The sequence below is a fragment of the Rhyacophila brunnea genome, unplaced genomic scaffold (assembly GCF_057557595.1).
Source record: "Rhyacophila brunnea isolate RB1 unplaced genomic scaffold, BYU_Rbru_1.0 scaffold_6, whole genome shotgun sequence".
Lineage (NCBI taxonomy): Eukaryota > Metazoa > Arthropoda > Insecta > Trichoptera > Rhyacophilidae > Rhyacophila > Rhyacophila brunnea.
Genome location: NW_028233276.1, coordinates 26,989,995 through 27,008,793, shown reverse-complemented (window position 1 = coordinate 27,008,793; position 18,799 = coordinate 26,989,995). Strand labels below are relative to the sequence as shown.

Below are 18,799 nucleotides of genomic sequence, written 5' to 3'. Positions count from 1 at the left end.
TGTTATAAAATGTGAATTGTCACAGGACCACATCTTATTATTCTTACATTATATTTTATGGTCATATTTATTATTAAAATTTAGTTTGTTTCCTATTTTTTCTCATACAGATTTTTGACTAATTCAGTTTTAATATTTTTTATACTTATTTTAAAAAACATTGATTTTTATAAAAATATAAATGTGTCTAACTTAAAATCCTATTATTATTATTATTCCTAGAATCCAGTGTTTGCTTTATTATTCCGATGTGGTGTCTCTAAAAGTGAATACAGCGCGGACGACACAAACGTACACTAACAATTCTAATATTTTATGAGATGCGTGAAACTTGTGGATGCGACAGCGACGCATTAACTCGTAGGTAAACATGAGCAGAATGACTAGGTATGGAGAATGTACCTGGAAAGTGCCGTATTCCGCGGGCAGGGTAAATCTGGAAGCCAGCGACACCTGCTGAAAATATTAGACATTTTTTTCAAAATAGACACCCCAAACAATTTTTTTGGGTGCGCGCCTGATCTAGGCATAAGTACATTGTGTCACAAATAAAAATAATTCCAAATCAAACAAAAGAAATTAAAATCGAATCCAAAATATTATGCAAACTTTATCTGTCATGAAAATTCAAAATTGGAATTGGCAGGAAAGGTAATTTGAACAATCAAACTTTGCATTTTTTATAATATTATACTTATACTAGCTGAGCCAGCTGGCTCTCGCCAGTCTGTCTCGCTAGGTCTTGCAGACAGCATTTCGTCATAATGACATGGTGTTGGATTTTAATATATGTAATTGTAAAGTATGTATAGACGGCGCCATAGTTTTCCGGATGGATTTTCATTCACGTCAGACAGTTTGACATTTCGCTGATTTGTCAGTTTTACGATTTTCATGTCGTCACTGCCAATACAAATTTGGAGTCATATGCGTAGTCGATTCTGGAGTCTGGCCTTCACAATATCGTCTGACACCATTTCAGGCTGCTATGCCTAGCAGAACAGCTGGCAATCGCCGATTGCTACCATTGACATTTTAATTTTAATACAATATATGTGTAGGTATGTTCATTTAAATATGATAATTAATTATACATCTCAATTGTGATTATCATAAATAGCGATCCAATATAACGCGAATATTAATCTCTTTCGGGTCCCATTTACATCATAGAAGGGAAGTTAGGAAGGTTAGCAGCATATAAAATAAATTTAAACATTATTTTGTTTCATTGTCTATAAAAAATAAATGCTTGCAGCCATAGAATAAATTTTAAAATCATATTTTGATTTAAAAATTAACCTTAAACAATATAGTTTCCCGGTGCGGGACATTCATATCTCGACAAATGTTGATAAATAATAAAGCAATACATATTACTTATATCTGAGTCTATTCTAGACCAATTCTGGTAAGAATAGGAATTTATAAGACCTAAAGATGTGGAATCAGCTTAAAGAGACCTTCATCCAGCAGTGGATTGATACAGGTTGATGAGGATAATGACGATATAAATGGGTAGGTATATCAAATCACAAATTTAAAAAAAATATAGCAGTTTACATGACCAAGAAGAGTAGAATTATGTTGGTATAACCTTCATCGAGCAGTGGATTGATCTTGGTTGATGATGATAATGACGATATTTTGAATGGGTAAATATAATATCAGCAATTTTGATAAATATAGCAATTCATATAACCGACAGAAATGCAAACAACTTAAAGAGGCCTTCATCCACCAGTGGATTGATTCAAGCTCATAGGCAATATAAATAAATATAATTTAATATCACCGATTTTGATAAATACAGCAATGCCAATGATAGAAAGGAGTAGAATCGGGCTAGGGAGGCCTTTATCCAGCAGTGGATGGGTTCAGGTCGATGGTGGTAAGGACGACAGAAATAGGTATAATATCACAAATTCGTTAAACCGATAGTAGTAGAATCAGGTTGCGGAACCCTTCATCCAGCAGTTGATTGATCCTGGTTGATGATGATGATGATGACAATATGAATATGTAGATAAATATAATATCACCGATCTTGATAAATACATCAATTTAAATGATAGAAAAGTGTAGAATCAGGGTAGGGAGGCCTTTATCCAGCAGTGGATTGGCTCAGGTCGATGATGATAAAGATGATAGAAATAGGTATAATATCACAAATTCGTTCAACTGATAGTAGTAGAATCACGTTACGGAGCCCTTCATCCAGCAGTGGATTGATGATGATGATGACGATATGAATATGTAGATAAATAACATTAGCATTTTTAATACATATAGAAATTCAAGACTGTCAAGAATACAATCAACGTAGAGAAGCCTTCATCCAGCAGTGGATTTATTGAGGCTCGTGATAATAACACATTATATTATATAGATAGGTAGGTAATATAATATCACTGATTTTGATAAATATCACAATTCATGTGTAAGTAAGGAGTAGAATAATGATAATGATAAGGACGATAAAAATAGGTAGATATTATACTATATCGCAAATTTTGATTACTATAACAATAATTCGTGTTAATTTCTTTCATTGTTTGCAATGGCAACTTTGTTAGTTTAATATGACTGTATTAATCTATGGAAATTATTAGCCTACGTAATTATTCAATAAAAAAAAAAGTGCGTGAACAGCCACAAAGAAGTATTCAAAAAAAATCAAATTTGGAATACAATTACGTTATCTATGGAATAATTCCACATGCTGTTGGTTAGTTTTTTTATAATTCATTAAGCCGCGTTGACACGGTCCAAGTACGATCCAAGTAGACTTGGATAGGAATAATTAGTATGAAGATGTCTCATCCAAGTGACAGCTTCATACTATTTATTCCTATCCAAGTGACAGCTCCATACTATTTATTCCTATCCAAGTTAACTTGGATGAGTAGGACGCGGTCCAAGTAGCTTGGATAGGAATAATTAGTATGAAGATGTCAGATCCAAGTTAACTTGGATAGTACTTGGACCGTGTCAACGCGGCTTTATACCCTGCCTGAACCTAACAATAGTAGTTAAAAAATATTATTCTATCTATTAGAATCCTTACAGCACATCTGTTGTGTCCGCATTAGATATAATTAGTATGTTATTTAAATGTGGTAATTAAATATTAATTAAATACTCCGCGGCGAATGAGTAAATATCCAAAATGATGTCTGATTTAATGGCATAATTTTATATATTTCATAGACAGATGCGTATTATGGCTTGGTTTCCCAGGGTATAATTGAATTTTAAAAACTAACCAATACCATCTGTAAATTGTAGTCTTATTTAAATGTAAACAAATACGTATAACTAACAAAGCTTAGTTTGTAGTATCTATGGTGGATCCACCCTACCTCCACCCTACCTCCACCCATCGCCACAACAGGATAGTCTAATTTTTCATACATTTAGATTATTGCGTACCTACAATACGTTTTATTTATTGAATGGCGGAAGATCCCATTAGATTGAAAAAATGTAATGTATGTCTCGTACTAAGTTTTTTAAGATACTCATAATTACCACTCTGAAGGGGTGTGTCCATATGCTTTGCTTAGGAGCAAAAATGCTATTTTATTTTAAAATTAGTAATACTACTGAATAAATCCCAACATGCTTAATTTATTATTTAACAAATTATCTGGGTGAGGAAATAAAAATGATATTATTTTTTTCAGGTACAAAAATGAAAAAGTAGTAGCTACTTACTTATAGTACCTACCTAATTATGGTGTAAAATAGTAATAATTGACTACTATTAGAATATTATTTGCCAATAACCGATAAGATATAAGCGATGTTACGGGTAATAAAGAATAAATGATACATAATGTCATTTTTACAATATTAATAAGAAGAAACATTATTGCAATTTAATAATTATTAATAACAGTAATAAACGTGACATGAATTTCATTTACCTACCTACCTAAATGTAAAAAGAATACTATTACATAATATATCAGGATAATCAAGGTATCTGAAATTATTATTCATTGATAGTAGTATTAAAATTCTCCATTATTATTATTGGCAATGAAAGCACATTTGCAATAAATGTCTATGCTATTTGAAATGTCACATTACTGTTTGATGTTTTCTAGGATTTTCACAAATTCTAAATTTGAAAATATTCTGACACGTCAACTAAATAAGCGAAAGAAAACAAATGACAATCATTAGTCTATTAGTTTGACAGATAAAAAGCAGTGACATGGTTTTAGATTATATTTTCGTAGCCATTAGTGAGGAAATATGCATTTATTTTTTGTAGCACGCCAATGTGCCGCTTACAGATTTGAATAGTTTTGTGGAATATTAATTTAGATTTGTGAAATTTCGATTATACAGAAAGTATTAAGCGACATTATAATCAATTTGATGTAGATCGAAAGCAAGACGCGAAAATGTATAGTGACGGATATAAAACGCTATTTAAAAACGATATTATCTCTGATTGTGTCGAGTTTTATCAGATTGTGCCGGATTCAAATGGAAGTAGATTCGGGACTCCAAAAATTTAAGTGAATTCCTTTAATAATCAACAAAATGGTATTTAAATAAAAAAATTGGTGCGTTTTCCAAAATCTCTTAAGATAATAATATATAGGAGATGTTTTATTTATGCAGATGTGAAAATGAAATCAAACAATTATTTTTACTTTTACTTATATTATGCTTTTCATTGTAGGCAGTTATTTATTTTGAATGTATATACCTATTATTAGGAAAATAACACTATAAATATTATTGTTTACATGTTTATAACTAGATATAAGTCACAAAAAACTATTTCTATTATTATTTCTATATTCTATTTTTATAAACCAAACCATTTTGATTTTGTACTAAAGTAAGTAAAATTATTCTATAAATATATCAAATGAATAAAACTAATAGCACAGAATGAATATTAATGTAACTTCGTATATAGGTAGGTATTTTTACATCAAAATACATATTTTTAATATATTTAATTAATATTGTATCAGCTGGTATTCAAAACCATTATTCAATTTGCGAAAAATTATTATTTTATCACAAAAAGCTATAAACAACACTTCAAAAGTGTTACTAACAAGAACCCTTCTACACTTCCTTTCCCCCTGCTTGATCGGTACCCTATCCTTGTTGCTATGTAAACAAAAGAGTTACCACAACAAACCATGCACCATTTGTTGTTTATGGCAGACACTTAGATACCATTAGTTAACATTGTCTAATTCACACCGTGGTTTTAATAATAGAAAGATTAAATGAAAGAATATTTGTTTTTATATTAAAATGAGTAGTCATAAACAGGAGACTTCGAATGATCTCAAATTATATGGAGAGCAAATAAACTTGTCATCTAGGTGTCCTGAAGAAACAAAGAAATCGTTGGCCAGTAATAGATGCAGACCAAAGTCTGCATTATACACTTCAAATTTGGTTTGAAAATTATCGAATATGTATTTAAAATTTAGCACTGTATTGTATTACCATTTTTTATCTTCATAAGAGTGTTTAATAATATATAATTTCAGTATAGGTTATCCGTGTGGTGTGAATAACACATGTAATGCAACAGATTGATGTGATTTTAAAATATGGTATTACTGTATCTCGTAGAATAATTTCCTACATCATTTTGCCTTTTTGCATAACAGAGAGTCCTATTAAAACAGGACTAACATTATTTTCTTATTGTGTCATCCACTTATTTTTTTATTAGTTGGAAACCAGTAGTGTAGTGGACCGGAGCACTCCGTGCACGAGTGTGCTCAGCCATTTCATCAAACATTATTGTGTAACACACAATAATTTTGTACATTTATACATATAGGAAATTATTTCGTTATCATTTTTACTAAGATTTATTTTTGCTCTCTGTGGGCTCTGTCCAACCTCTTTGGAAAAATGCATGTTTTTGTTTGGTTTATCTGGGGATGAAACACTGCTATGGTCCCCATAAGCCTTATCGCGCCTGAACAACCCTGAAATAAATATATAGTACCTGTTGCATGGCTCCCACAAGGTGGAGGGGTGACAGGGCTCTAGCCTGGGGGCCCGAGCTTAGGGAGGGCCCAGTGTGGCCAGTTAAGTGAGATATGCAATGGTAACAATGTTAAAAAATAACGCCTGCGGTATTATAATATATTATTATTCCATGTCCGATCCTAATAGGATCATATGGGCCTCCACGGAGTGGAGGTTTGTATTAACAGATTTTATTTTTACGAGAAATGGATGTCAGCCACTTGCTCAACCTATTAGGTCCATACCCTGACTCATAAACAAATTGAAAAACAATATGTGTACTTGCCAGACCCAGGAATCGAACCTGGGACCCTCGACACCACATACCGGCGCTTAAGCCATGCGGCCATCGTGGGTGTATTATAATATATAAAGAATATTTTATATCAATGTGCGATGCAATTTGATGTGATATAGTTTAATGATAATTCATTGTGTAGAATTTTATTTAATAATTATTTTTAGTGTGTTTCCTGACTATAAAAATGACTATCCAATATGTTACTTGGCCAGCACAAAGGGGGACGCGATTAGTGCTTCATAATAATATTATGATGCTGAGTGTCGATAACTCAATATACCAACTGTATTTATTTAAAAATACACGAAACACCCTTAATTTGACCTCAAAGAACCCTGGGATTCTGCGGAATACCATTTGGAGAACAGTTATGTAAAACAATCACACTGACCTTCATATTAACGATAGGTAGGGGGGCCCACCAAACATCCTGGTCTGGGGGCCCGCTTCTAGATGTGGGGGCCATGACATGTTGTGACAAATTCTATTTTATTGTATTATCTATTCTAGAATATTCCTGAGTATGGTCGAAGGCCATTTTCAGCAGGGACGGAGCCTCAGTCGCCTTCCCTGCATGCATTTTTGAGGCGGGCTCAAACTGATAGACCTGGTCTTCAAAGTGTCAAAAATAATGGTATGTAACTGAACAAATATTTTTTTTGGACAGGTCATAATTGAAAGACTGAGGATTAAACTAGTACAGGTGATATATTATAGGTAATTAAAAAATAACTTACGAGCAGTTTTAACGTTGTGACATATAATAAATAGGATTCAAACATGAAACAATATTGTATTAAAAATAAGCATTTTATTACAAACATTGGATTATATTCCAATGTATAATAATATATTGTATAATAAAATACGTTATTATTTTCATTGCAATATGTAAAATTTGAATATTTTGGCCTGATTTATCGTCCTTCATACATAGGTAAGGAAATTTCAATATTGTTTTCTTGGAATACGTAGTAATAATGGATTACCTATTTAAAAACGAGACCGCATATACAAAATGTTAAAAAACTATATTATGTGGAATTTACAATCACATAATATTTAAATTTGAAGTTGATTAAGACGTCCGCCTATTACGCTGTCGGGTGGTTGTGTTTTTCCTCCTATCCCCCGTGCAGGTATACTGCGCCGACTGGCTTCTGCATTTCCTACGGCAGAAGGGTCAATAGGCGAACTGGGGGCAGACGCTGCGTTCGGTGGTTCATGTTGGGGCAGATGAACACTCAACTCGGACATCAGTGCACTTAAATTCGTTCAATCTTCAGTGCTTCAATTCTCATTAAATAAATATATTAAATTAATATAATATTAAAATTTGTGATCAATAATAAATTATTGTAGCCAATTAAAAAGTAAAATTTATTTTATTTGATAACATATTTCAGAGTTCTTCAAAGAAACTACTAACCTACCAGGAACAATACCGTCATCAATATTGTTTGAAAAAATGATGAGGGATCCAATCGACAGTCGTTCAAAATTGACAATAACAAACCATGAATATAATTCCAGTAATAAATACAGCTTCGGATTTGACAATATGTCTGAAAACAGTTCAGTTGACACGTGCACTAGTTTGGGCACAAAAATCAAAGCGAGAGCTCAGAACGGTTGTGGGGTGGAAGGCAGCTCTATCAAACTGAAAAAGATCAGACCGCAAAAAACGTCTTCCTTCGATGACGTAATCGAAGATGATTTGATGGATGAACAGGCCCAAGAGGATGACAAAAATTTGAAACTCTCAATTTACGTTCCTCACAGTAAAGACGACAATACGAGCAGCGGAGTATCGAGCTCTTCAGACGTTCAATGCTATTCGGGCAATCCATTAAATGCGACGAGCAAAATTCAAGGAGGAAAAAAAACATCGTCCGATACTGACAACATGATATTGCACAAATTACATAGATCAAAAAAGAGCCCACATATTTCAATAAACTGGTTTCCTCAAAGTTATTCTAATAAGACTGATAGCGTTTTGGATAAACATGTGCCAATAAGTAATAACGGTTCAATTAATGATAATGACAGTAAAACTAACACTGACGGACTAGCCGGTAGAGTGTCATTTGGAAAAAAAACCTTTCCGCCATATTCTTCTTTAGACGATAGCGATTTATACAATTCTCATCAGGCGTACAACACGCAATTATCGTTAGTGGAAGAAGAATCGAGTCAAGAATCTGACATGAGTCCAAATCATTTATCACTCCCGTTCACTTCAAATACTAAGAATGACGTATTAGATGAAGATAGAATAATATGCCAAAAGATTGATCCAATTTCCAATAGAAATGGTAAAAGTACATCTTACAGTCACATTCAAGCTGCTAATAATATGAGAGCTCCAAAAATAGAAGTAAACAATGAGGTTTCAGGCATAAATAATTCAATAAATTATCCCCCCAGCGGTAGTTATTTGAATGGATATGAAGAAAGTGACATTGAACGAAAGTTTAAGGCTTTGGAGGATAAATATAGAAACAAGAACTTGGATAGAAAATCAATCAACACCGATACTAGCAGGAATTCTGGACAGATGTATTCTTGGACGAGTCTTGAAAACATAGTCTCTAAAGAATATGAACCTGACAGTTCAAAAGCGAGACAGATCAATAGTTTCGATGAAACAAAAACTGTAAACAAGCCGATTTCTCAAAATATAAACCATGTAAACACTAATTACAGTGTGAATGGTTCTGCCGAAAATAGGCAATTGCTTTCAAATGTGGACGATGATTTGCGTTCGCTTCAATATCATAGAACCGGACCAGCAGAGCAATATTTTAATCTGGAAAAATTTGGCGAACGGATATCAGATCCGGTGAATTCTGTTGAATTGATCAACGGCAGTAGTGATCACAATACGCCACTCCCGAGAGATGACATCTCAGATGTATCATTGACAAATATTAAAAATTTTCACTCCATACAGAATACTCCGACTTTTGAATCTTTCAGCTCACCGAGAAATATTGATAATTATTTCGACGGTCATTCTGAGAAACAGAAAAGTGAGACAAGCTTTTCAGCCACCGAAAACAATACTAAGGGATTAAGTGTATCTGAGTCATCGAAGCAACCGGATTCCTTGAATTATCCACAATATTTGGAAAAAACAAATACTAAAATGTATACTTCACAAGTGATCGAGGATTATAAAAGAGAAATTGCATCAATAAATAATCACCACGATCTCACTTTAAAAGATTTGAGAAAAAAGTGCTCAAACCCAAATAATATTGAAGATTGTAAAACTACCAATCATATCCAAGACGGTGATCACGTAACTTCTTCACAGATACGGAAGAATTCCAAAATTAACGATGAACCCACACCAGAGTCTAACAATGTTCGTAAAACAACTAAGAATTCTTGGGAAAAGCCAAATCTTTCTAAAGCTTTATCCTATAAAAATGCTAATTATTCGCAGTATTTTGATGATCAGAATAAATTCAACAGTTTCGATGATGATATGAAAATGAGCGACGACTCCAGCTTTGAAAAATTAACAAAAAAGTTTTTCGAAATGGCGAGTGAGAAGAGTGACCCTAAATTAAACAGACAAAAGTCAAAAAAGAAAACGAAAAAGCGTAACAGCGGATCAGTCCAAAAAAACGAAGCAGGCAACAGCTCGACGGAGGCTGGATCCAATGAAGCGACAAAAGGGAGATATTCAACCAAGCGATTGCTCAAAAGTGCACCTGTCACAAAAAAGACTAGCACAAATTGTGTTAAGTTCAAAGCCCAAAAAATAACATTGTCAAAAAGTACTACAAATGTTAATCGTACAGTGTATATGGATTCCGATAAAGATGTAATCTCGTGGATGGCGACCAGAGCGAATACTCCATTTGATGACATTTCATCATGTGAAAATCCAGAAACCACACCAATCACACCCAATGTAATGAATTCCCAGGATAAAGAAAACAAAGATCTCCACGTCTCGTCGAGCGAAAAAGATATTGAACCGATCATAAAAGAGAAATCGTCTAACATGACTCAGGATGTTAATAAAATCGGCGGAGAGTCTTTAAATATGAAAATGAATAATGATAAAATCGGCCTCGGTTCAAGAAACTATGCCCCGCTTAATAAGTCAAAGGAGGTGTCATTCGACATTGTTCAATATAAACCAAAATATGAAGTGGATGAGAGTTTTCTCAACGATTGGACGTGTAATGACTCTGATGGTCAAGAATTGAACGATATCGTGGAAGACAATTCTATGGTATCTGATATTTACTCTGTGTTGAAAGATATAGAAAATCAAGGAATATCATCAGGAAAAAGTGACGGTAATACTGAGGATATTTTACAACAAGAAACTCATCTTTCAGCGGAATACAAGTAAGATAAAAATTTATTCATAACATATAATTAGAATCTAAACAATAATTAACATTGAGTTTTATGAGAGTTGATTATTGTGATATTGGTTACCTACTGTCTTATGACCTCATTTTCTCCATGGTTAAAATGTTGCCTGAGACAATGATAGTGATATAAAACCTCATTGGCAGCAAACTACATATATCATACTAATCAGTCGACAACTCATTGGCTGCATAACTCATAATAGAAAATAATAGGCCGACGAAGGGCCCAGATAGTTTTATGACATGTCAAAAATGATATACGTCTTAGACTTAAAGCCATGAGAATCAGCTAAATCCAATATGGTAAATCAATGGTTTCTTTTTAATTAACAGGGACATTGTGAGCTATCTAGAACGAGTGGAAAATACAGCGAGCGAAGAAATGTCGTCATTGTCACACACTCAACCCCCCTTCGCCCTCAAGTATGAGATAATATATTATTGTTTTGTAATGCAATTATTATTCCATAAAATTTTAGGATACCTAGTAATTCTTTTATCGGTTACCTATTATTTAAAATATATTGTAATATAATATGCTAAAGATTTTTGTTTATTTACACAATGCATGTATCTCATAACAGAGTGGAAGAGCTAATGGAACTGAGCAAAGCGGAACTGGCGCACAGAGCGGTGGCGGGAGCGCTAGCGGCAGGCAAAGCAGGCAGCACGGTGGCGAGGCTTCAAGTGGCGCTGGCCAGTGCGGCGCGGCGAGCGGGACAGCGAATACGGGATGCCAAAATTGCATCCAGGCAAAAAGCCGCAGCAGCAGGACAAATCGCCACCAAAGCGGTCGCCAGGCACCAGAAATTCATCGAGCAGCTGATAAGCGAGAAGGCGGCTCTCAATGAGAAAATTCAGCAGTTGGTGGGAGCGGCCACAGGGGCGGAAGCGCGACGGGCGAGGGCCGCACGTACAGCTGTCGAAAAGTTGCAGATGGAGCTCAAAAATCAGAGGCAGCGATTGAACGGTGTTCACCATCGAGATAAGCAAGCTTGGTTGAAGCAGCACACTCAAAAAATCAAAGTACGATTGTCATTTTAAATAAGTCAAGATTTGGTGGCTAATTAGTTATTTAAGTCGTGAATGCTTTATGATCTATACTTAACTGGATGCATGCCACAAGTGCGTTTATGCCCTCTATTCTGTGCACACAAGGCCGGCCATTGAAAATGAGAGTGTATACAAGCTGTGCTTTACACTCGTACTGGCCCTGGTCAATTGTTTTAAATAATTTAATATACTGTACATATTGCCATCTCTTGGAATCATGGTGAAAGACTAACCGAAATAGAAGTCTTTATGATTATACCAAAAAAGATATGTTTATAAGGTTTTATTTTTTCATAGAAATTTGCAGCCACCATGCTAAACCTCCCGGCATTTAATGGGATATTGTACCTATCAAGGCTGACTCACATTGTTACCTTCAACCCAATTGATTTATAAAGGTAAAGCGTGGGGCGAAGGAAGGAGATGAATCATTTCAATTGTCTCTCTCAATTCTGTCTCCCTATTATTTTTTACAACATTTGTGCTTACAGTAATCGAACATCGGTTATCGAGTAATGAGAATATAATATATTCTCTTTCCTTTGTCATTTTGATCGGCATATTTTAATAATAAATTGATCAATAATAATAAACAGGTCTAACAGCTTTAGTGGGGTTTAACAGCTCCAACATGGCTATTCTAAATAGTTAACACGGTCACAAGTTTCCATTATTTTTATTGCTCCAAAATAACATGGATATCACTCGGAGAAATTCCATAAACAAGGTGTTTGTCTACAATAGCTGATAGCACAGTTAGCACATTTTACTTGATTTCAAATGCATCGCATTAGAATCTCCAATTGGACTTTTTTTATCGTCGTATGACGTGTTAACTGTGTTATTAAACGACATTTGACAGGTCGCGGTTAACGGGGTCATAGAAGCCCATGTTAAAAATATCACACCTGACAGTTAACTTCCTGAGATAATTAACTGTCTAAATACAACATAATATCATATTGATTAAGACAATACTTCAGTGAAACGGCAAATAATTTTCAACTATAGGCGTGACGAAATTTTGGACTCGCTGGCACTCGGAGAGCGAACGTCGAGGTGTGAATACGTCAGTTTGTTTTGTGATGGCGACGTGGGTATTAATTCTTAAATTGTGTAAAGATGACTAAAAACCTTACCCATTTACTTTAAAAAGAAAACATGTCAATGAATATATTATTATTGTTACTAATAGAACAATAAATAGAACATTAAATAGACGTATGTTGGATTTACATATATGACAAATTATATTTCGTTCGGCATGCGTCATTTACACCCGCGACCCACAATCCGTGCATCGCCTAGCCACGATCTTTTTAGACCATGCCTCAACTGAGGTATAGCCTTAATCCTTTTTTTATTGATTTTGGGGTTACGTCATATGTTGAATAGCCCTGCTGATGTTGTTTTCGATGTTAATAAGGATATCTATTATGATTTTTTTATATTCCCAGGAAATGACTGTTAGAGGTCTGGAAGGAGAGCTAAGAGAGATGGAAGAGGTTCATTCGAAGAGAATAATTTCCATGCAACAAGATAATGATACCCACCTGGCAGCAGAGCGCGAGCATCACGCAAAGGAAATCAGAAGTCTCAAAGACGCGGCTGCCAGGCAACTTGAAGATGAACTTGACAAAGAGCGATTACTCGCAGCAGAAAGGTAAATAATGGAATCATTACAAGATTGACTCCTTCTTGATTTTTTATTTGCCCCGAGCCTGGATGGCTTAGGTTACGTTAGGAAACTAAGGATACACTACTAAAGTAACTACTTAATTTTATAGTTTTTTTTATTTTAGTTACATTAGAAAACTAACGATTATTATTATTACCAGACTGCACATTTTCCTATTCCAATATCTCTATGGCTCTCGTGGTGCAGTGCGTAGGCGCTTGCCTTCCATCCGAAAGTTCTGGGTTCGATTCCTGGTCAGGACACGATAATTATGTGTTTTTCTCAAAGCCTGGGTGTTTGTGATTGTTCAAATTACTAACAACCACCTTGTACGAAAAAGCAAGTGATACACCCCTGTTACAGGCGGGCTTCTCCCGGTGTAAAATAATCATTTAGTAGTCATAAGTCGAAACGTAACCCTGACCTCTAGAAACGGCTTCATAAAACATCTAATCTGATTCCTTGCTCAACTACGTAATTTTTTTATTCATAAGTAAAGGCCTTCGTCCGGTGCGTGAAAATCACTTACTGGGCGGAGGTGTAATTAAGATAGATTTTAAAGTATAAATGATGATGGATGAAAGAGATAATTTTAAGATTAAATATAAGTACTTATTCATATATAATAAATTTTGCCGCGCTTGCCGGCAACGTTCAAATTTCCACGCGCCTGCGCCGGGGTGGTCCTCGTGATTCGTCAAATCAAAAACATCACGCGATAAAATTTGGCCGATCACGAGAGTCCTTTTTGTTGGATGGCGTGGGTACGCGAAGTTTGAAAAAGAAAAAAAAGTTAGTAAGCGTCCCTTTTGCAACATGTACGGACCTGCGAAACTTATTGTTAAAACAAAATATATAAACGTGTAAAGAAAATGTAAAATATAAGATAATACCAAGTTACGCACGAGACAGACGTGGTTTCATTTAATTTCTCCTCAATTTAAAATATCTTTTTTGTGAATCCGGGGTTCGATGGACACCTGAGCTAGCCGCTGGAACCCCGGGTATCTCACAAGGACATGGTTATTAATATTTCTTAAAAAAAAAAAAATTCATTACTCTCAATTATAATATTATTATAACTCAATATAAATTTTGTATGTTATCATCTTAACAAAAAAAAATAAAATTGTAATTTTGTAGGCTAGAACGCAAACGCATCGATTGGGAGTCGGCCATGTCAGCGGCTACTTGCCGTGCTGCGGGGGAATCCAGAGAAGCACTCCGCAGAGCAGAGTCAGCAGCAGTGGATGCTCGCAATGAAGCTCAGGAATGGATGGAGAGGCGCGAGCGAGAACTACAGCAGAGAGCCGAAAGGAACGATGCGGCTGCTGAAGAAAGGCGAGCTGCATTGAATGTAAATATCAATAATTTTAGCTATTTTTGGTTTTTTTTGCTGATATCTCTGTCTACCATTGGGTGGGTTCAACAGCGGAATGTTTGCATATTCCATTTAAAGTAACGATGGCAAAATAACTAATAATTTTGAGATGGGTAAAATTTAATAATTCCTCAACACCCACAATGGTCGAACTCCTAACACGTCGGCCTATAACGTCGTGGGTCCCAGGCAGCGTTGCTAACTTAGCGTTTTTCTTGCCAGATTTAACATTTTTAATATACATATCTAGCTTGAAAAATACGCATCTGGTTATGGCGTTAATACTGGCATTTTTAGACATCGAAAATAGCCTAAAATTTTTCATAAATAAGCTAAATAATTATTACTCCAATTTTCTTATCTTACCAATAAATTACACATACATACTTAGGTGATGGCCAAATTTAGTTTATAACTGATTTGCTTTTGATTGTACAATCTATTTATTACTTGCAAAATAATTAATTCTCCTTCAATCATTATCGTGTAAAAAGAATCTGTTAAAATAAACCTCTCCTGTATCCCGACATGGTCAAAATTTTTTTTTGTTAGAAATTTATTTGCAGAAGTTTAGTTTTGATATTTGGATCTCTGTTTACCACTTTTCGAAAGTGTGTCATTAATAATATGATGATTGAAATAAATGATAAACAATAGGTGTTAATTATGCAATCTTTTTAAGGATGAATTATCACAACTAAGGGAGAATTTGACTAAGGAGTTTGAAAGTTATAAGGAGGAACATTCGATAAAACAGCTTCAGACAATGAAGGAGAGGGAAGTTGAGATACGAGCAGTCATGAGACGAGACAGAGATAAAGAAATTGAGAAAGCAGTTGACTGCATAGAAGTTGAAGCGCAAGAGGCTAGAAGGGAGATGCAAGACACGGTTAGGTGAGAAAAAGTATTTTTCAAAAATCTTGAATAGGTAATGTCAGCAAGGGTTATGCGGGCGGGGTAGCCACCCTGAGTGCAGCTTTTGGCAGGAGTGCAGAAGTGGAGTTTCGTTAAATATGGAAAAATAAATCTCTGGTGTTTATTATTTAAAAAAAAATATTGTTAGTTACAAGATACTAAATATTACATTTTCGGTTATTGTTATCGATTGTTTGGCACTCTTGTCTTATTAATTATATTCAATGTTGAAAATTCATTTTTTTAATAAAAAACAGGGATATTGTTTTTTTTCTGTTTCGGGTGCGTACGATTTGAAAATACTCTTATTAGTTATTTTCTCCGTATTATTTAAATTTGTTAATAATATCCAAACCCAGTTAACGTTATTACTTTTATAATATCTTGGTGGTAAGTGTGCATAGGTACAAATTTTGTAATTCTTAAGGCACGCATTTCTTAGTACTGCTCCGGGCGTTAAAACACTTTGTTACGACCCTGGGTAATGTTTTTCGGTTTGTAATTAAACATATTAAAATATTGAATGTTTTCAAATACAAATTGAAGATATTGGTTCTCTGCTTTTCACATATTTAGTATTTATTCGTGATTTTGTTTCAGACGTATCAAAGAGAAGTACGAGAGTGATATTTGTTCACTGGAAGAGTCAGAAAAAATTGCTATGCAAAGATGTAAGGACACGAGGGAACATTTGAGAGATTCTCAAGAACAATGTAAGACTTCAGATTTGTAATAATTGTATGCTGATTTACATATTCTTATATTCAATAAATAAGTTTTGAAATGAGGAAAATAATTTAATATCGTTTCTATATTTATTCTAGGTGCATTAAACCAAATTACTATCACACAGTTGGAGGGTAAAATAAAGCAGTATGAAGAAGTGAGTACATAATAAAATAATTGTAATAATATTTCTATTTTTTACTATTAAATTTATCTACATTTAAAATAAAGTTATTTGGCTCATTTTGAAATCGATCTACAGAGTAAATAAATATGTCAGTTGAATAACCTGCCTAATATATCTTTTGTATTCATATATTTAACAATACAAATGAGGTCTTGTGTTTCGTTAATGTGCAGTTGAAGATCCAAAATGCTGCACACACAGAAATATTGATAAGAGCTGCTGAAGCTCGTGGACGGGAAGAAGTTGAGGAACTTCGGACACAGCTACACGAAATTCATCAGCAACACAAAGACGAAATGCATCAACTATATGCTAAGTATGTACCTATAATAATGCATTTATGGAATTATTTATTTTTTTGTCTTGAATAGATAAATAATTAGGTATAGGTAAATCATTCTACAGTGGCACCATAGGCGATTTGCGCGTGTATTGAATTGCTTGCGACAATGCCTGTTTCAATGCTAGCAAACAATACCACTACAACTGCAAGCCGCATTTGCCATACCCATGGTGCCACTATAAAACGATTTACCTATACCTACCTACGATATTTGTGGATTTGAAGAGAATCCTATTTTAACAGGTTAAATTAATTAATTAGGTACATACTTACTAATTATTGATTTTTTAAAGTTAGTTATCGATTGTAATTATACAGGTTTTAAATAGTGTTTGGTAGATGAGCCATAATAATTAGTTCGCTAATTATGCTTTACATTTAAAGAAGGCTAAGATGACAAAAAAAAAATATGATTTCAGAGTAAAAGTTGCTGTATCACGGAAAGATGATGCTCTCACCGCAGCTCGAAGAGAGGCAACATCGTTACGAGAGCGATGTATCCGGCTTGAGGGTCGCTTAACGACACAGCAATAATAATAATATGATTGTCTTGCATAAACTGACATTGACTTATTTACTTAAGTACATAATATTTTCAATCAATTTTTTTTATTTATCTAGTGAAGAAATGGTGGTGGAGGAGGTCATAATTTAAAAAAAATCTTATATTTATTAACAGTTTGTGAAGGAAGCTTAATATATTGAACAAATTATTAATCTAATGATATTTTACTTGGCTACATTTAGTTTCTACAGTACCTATATATTATCAGTCCCAGTGTTCAGACAAAGATGTAAAGTTTCATGTTGTTCGTGTTTGTTTTGCATTATAAACATGAATATTTTATACTCTTTTCCATTACATGTCATTCTTGAGGTTTAATAAATCCAAAATAACTGTTTACAACATCAATCAGCCTATCAGGAGATACTATAAACTGTACAGTTTTCATTTATAACCTTTTCTATGCCTCACGATATTACTGTGGCAGTATCTGACAGGCTGTAGATTTTCAGCGACTCACATTGAATGTAGAGCAAAGCTGTTAAGAGAGCAAACAATCGCTGTTATACCGATAATTTGTGGCTTAGTATTTCATAATCATTCAAACAGGTGTCACTATGTGTTTCATTTTTTAGATTATGCAAATCAATCAACAGTGGCTAGTAATTTGAATTTATAGTCGGACAAGATAACTTGCGAAATTTGTTTGTGAGGCCTGTCGATCACAGCCTCATATAGCGAGAAAACTTGCTGAAGGTATAGAACCGGTTAATAGATTTTCGGAATATCAGAGTTTAAATTTAAGCAAAAAAGATAATAATATTTCTATTTGATTATTCATCTTATTCTTAAGAAATCAGTGTTGTGTAATTTTTTTAATACCTAGGTATAATAGTGTATTTTTGTGTTCTAGTTAAGCTAAATATAATTAATACACTCAATATAATTATAATTTATTATAACTTACCCATACTATTATAACATTATTATCTACCTATTTACGTAAAGGCAAATCTTTTACAATGACTTGATTATTACAATGAATAAATTATTGTTGTTTTGTCCGTTAGCATGGTTTACTGTGTGTGATTATTCAATACAAAAGTCAACCAAAATTAAATAAATAGATTTCTCATTCAGTTTCAGTATTTATTTTTATTTGTTTTCATTTGAACTAAAAGAAATGAGTAGGTCACCAATCTCTTTGTGTTCACCAAAGATTATAATCATACTAATGGCAGCAGCGTAACTCCAATAGGCCAATTGGGATAGATGTCCAA

The 18,799-nt window shown here is 34.0% G+C and overlaps 2 protein-coding genes across 2 annotated transcripts in view; one reads left to right on the top strand and one right to left on the bottom strand.

The window, feature by feature from the left end:
* Positions 1 to 18,799, bottom strand: part of LOC147065468 (uncharacterized) — a 496,544-nt gene that overhangs the window by 287,764 nt on the left and 189,981 nt on the right. The gene's annotated exons all lie outside the window — the stretch shown is intronic.
* LOC147065475 (uncharacterized) lies at positions 5,293 to 17,548 on the top strand. Its single transcript, XM_085956989.1, has 12 exons — positions 5,293 to 5,439; positions 6,839 to 6,962; positions 7,735 to 10,702; positions 11,065 to 11,154; positions 11,316 to 11,757; positions 13,242 to 13,447; positions 14,606 to 14,819; positions 15,526 to 15,737; positions 16,359 to 16,471; positions 16,583 to 16,641; positions 16,845 to 16,987; positions 17,434 to 17,548. The coding sequence occupies exons 1-12, from the start codon at positions 5,293 to 5,295 to the stop codon at positions 17,546 to 17,548; spliced, it is 4,833 nt and encodes a 1,610-aa protein (XP_085813115.1).

What these genes read in the sequence shown, in the direction of transcription:
- LOC147065475 (XM_085956989.1), top strand. Translation starts at nt 5,293, where the DNA reads ATGAGTAGTCATAAACAGGAGACTTCGAATGATCTCAAATTATATGGA. An exon ending in GAGAGATTCTCAAGAACAAT is followed by an intron (nt 16,472 to 16,582) that starts GTAAGACTTCAG and finishes TATTTATTCTAG; the next exon opens with GTGCATTAAACCAAATTACT. An exon ending in AAATAAAGCAGTATGAAGAA is followed by an intron (nt 16,642 to 16,844) that starts GTGAGTACATAA and finishes GTTAATGTGCAG; the next exon opens with TTGAAGATCCAAAATGCTGC.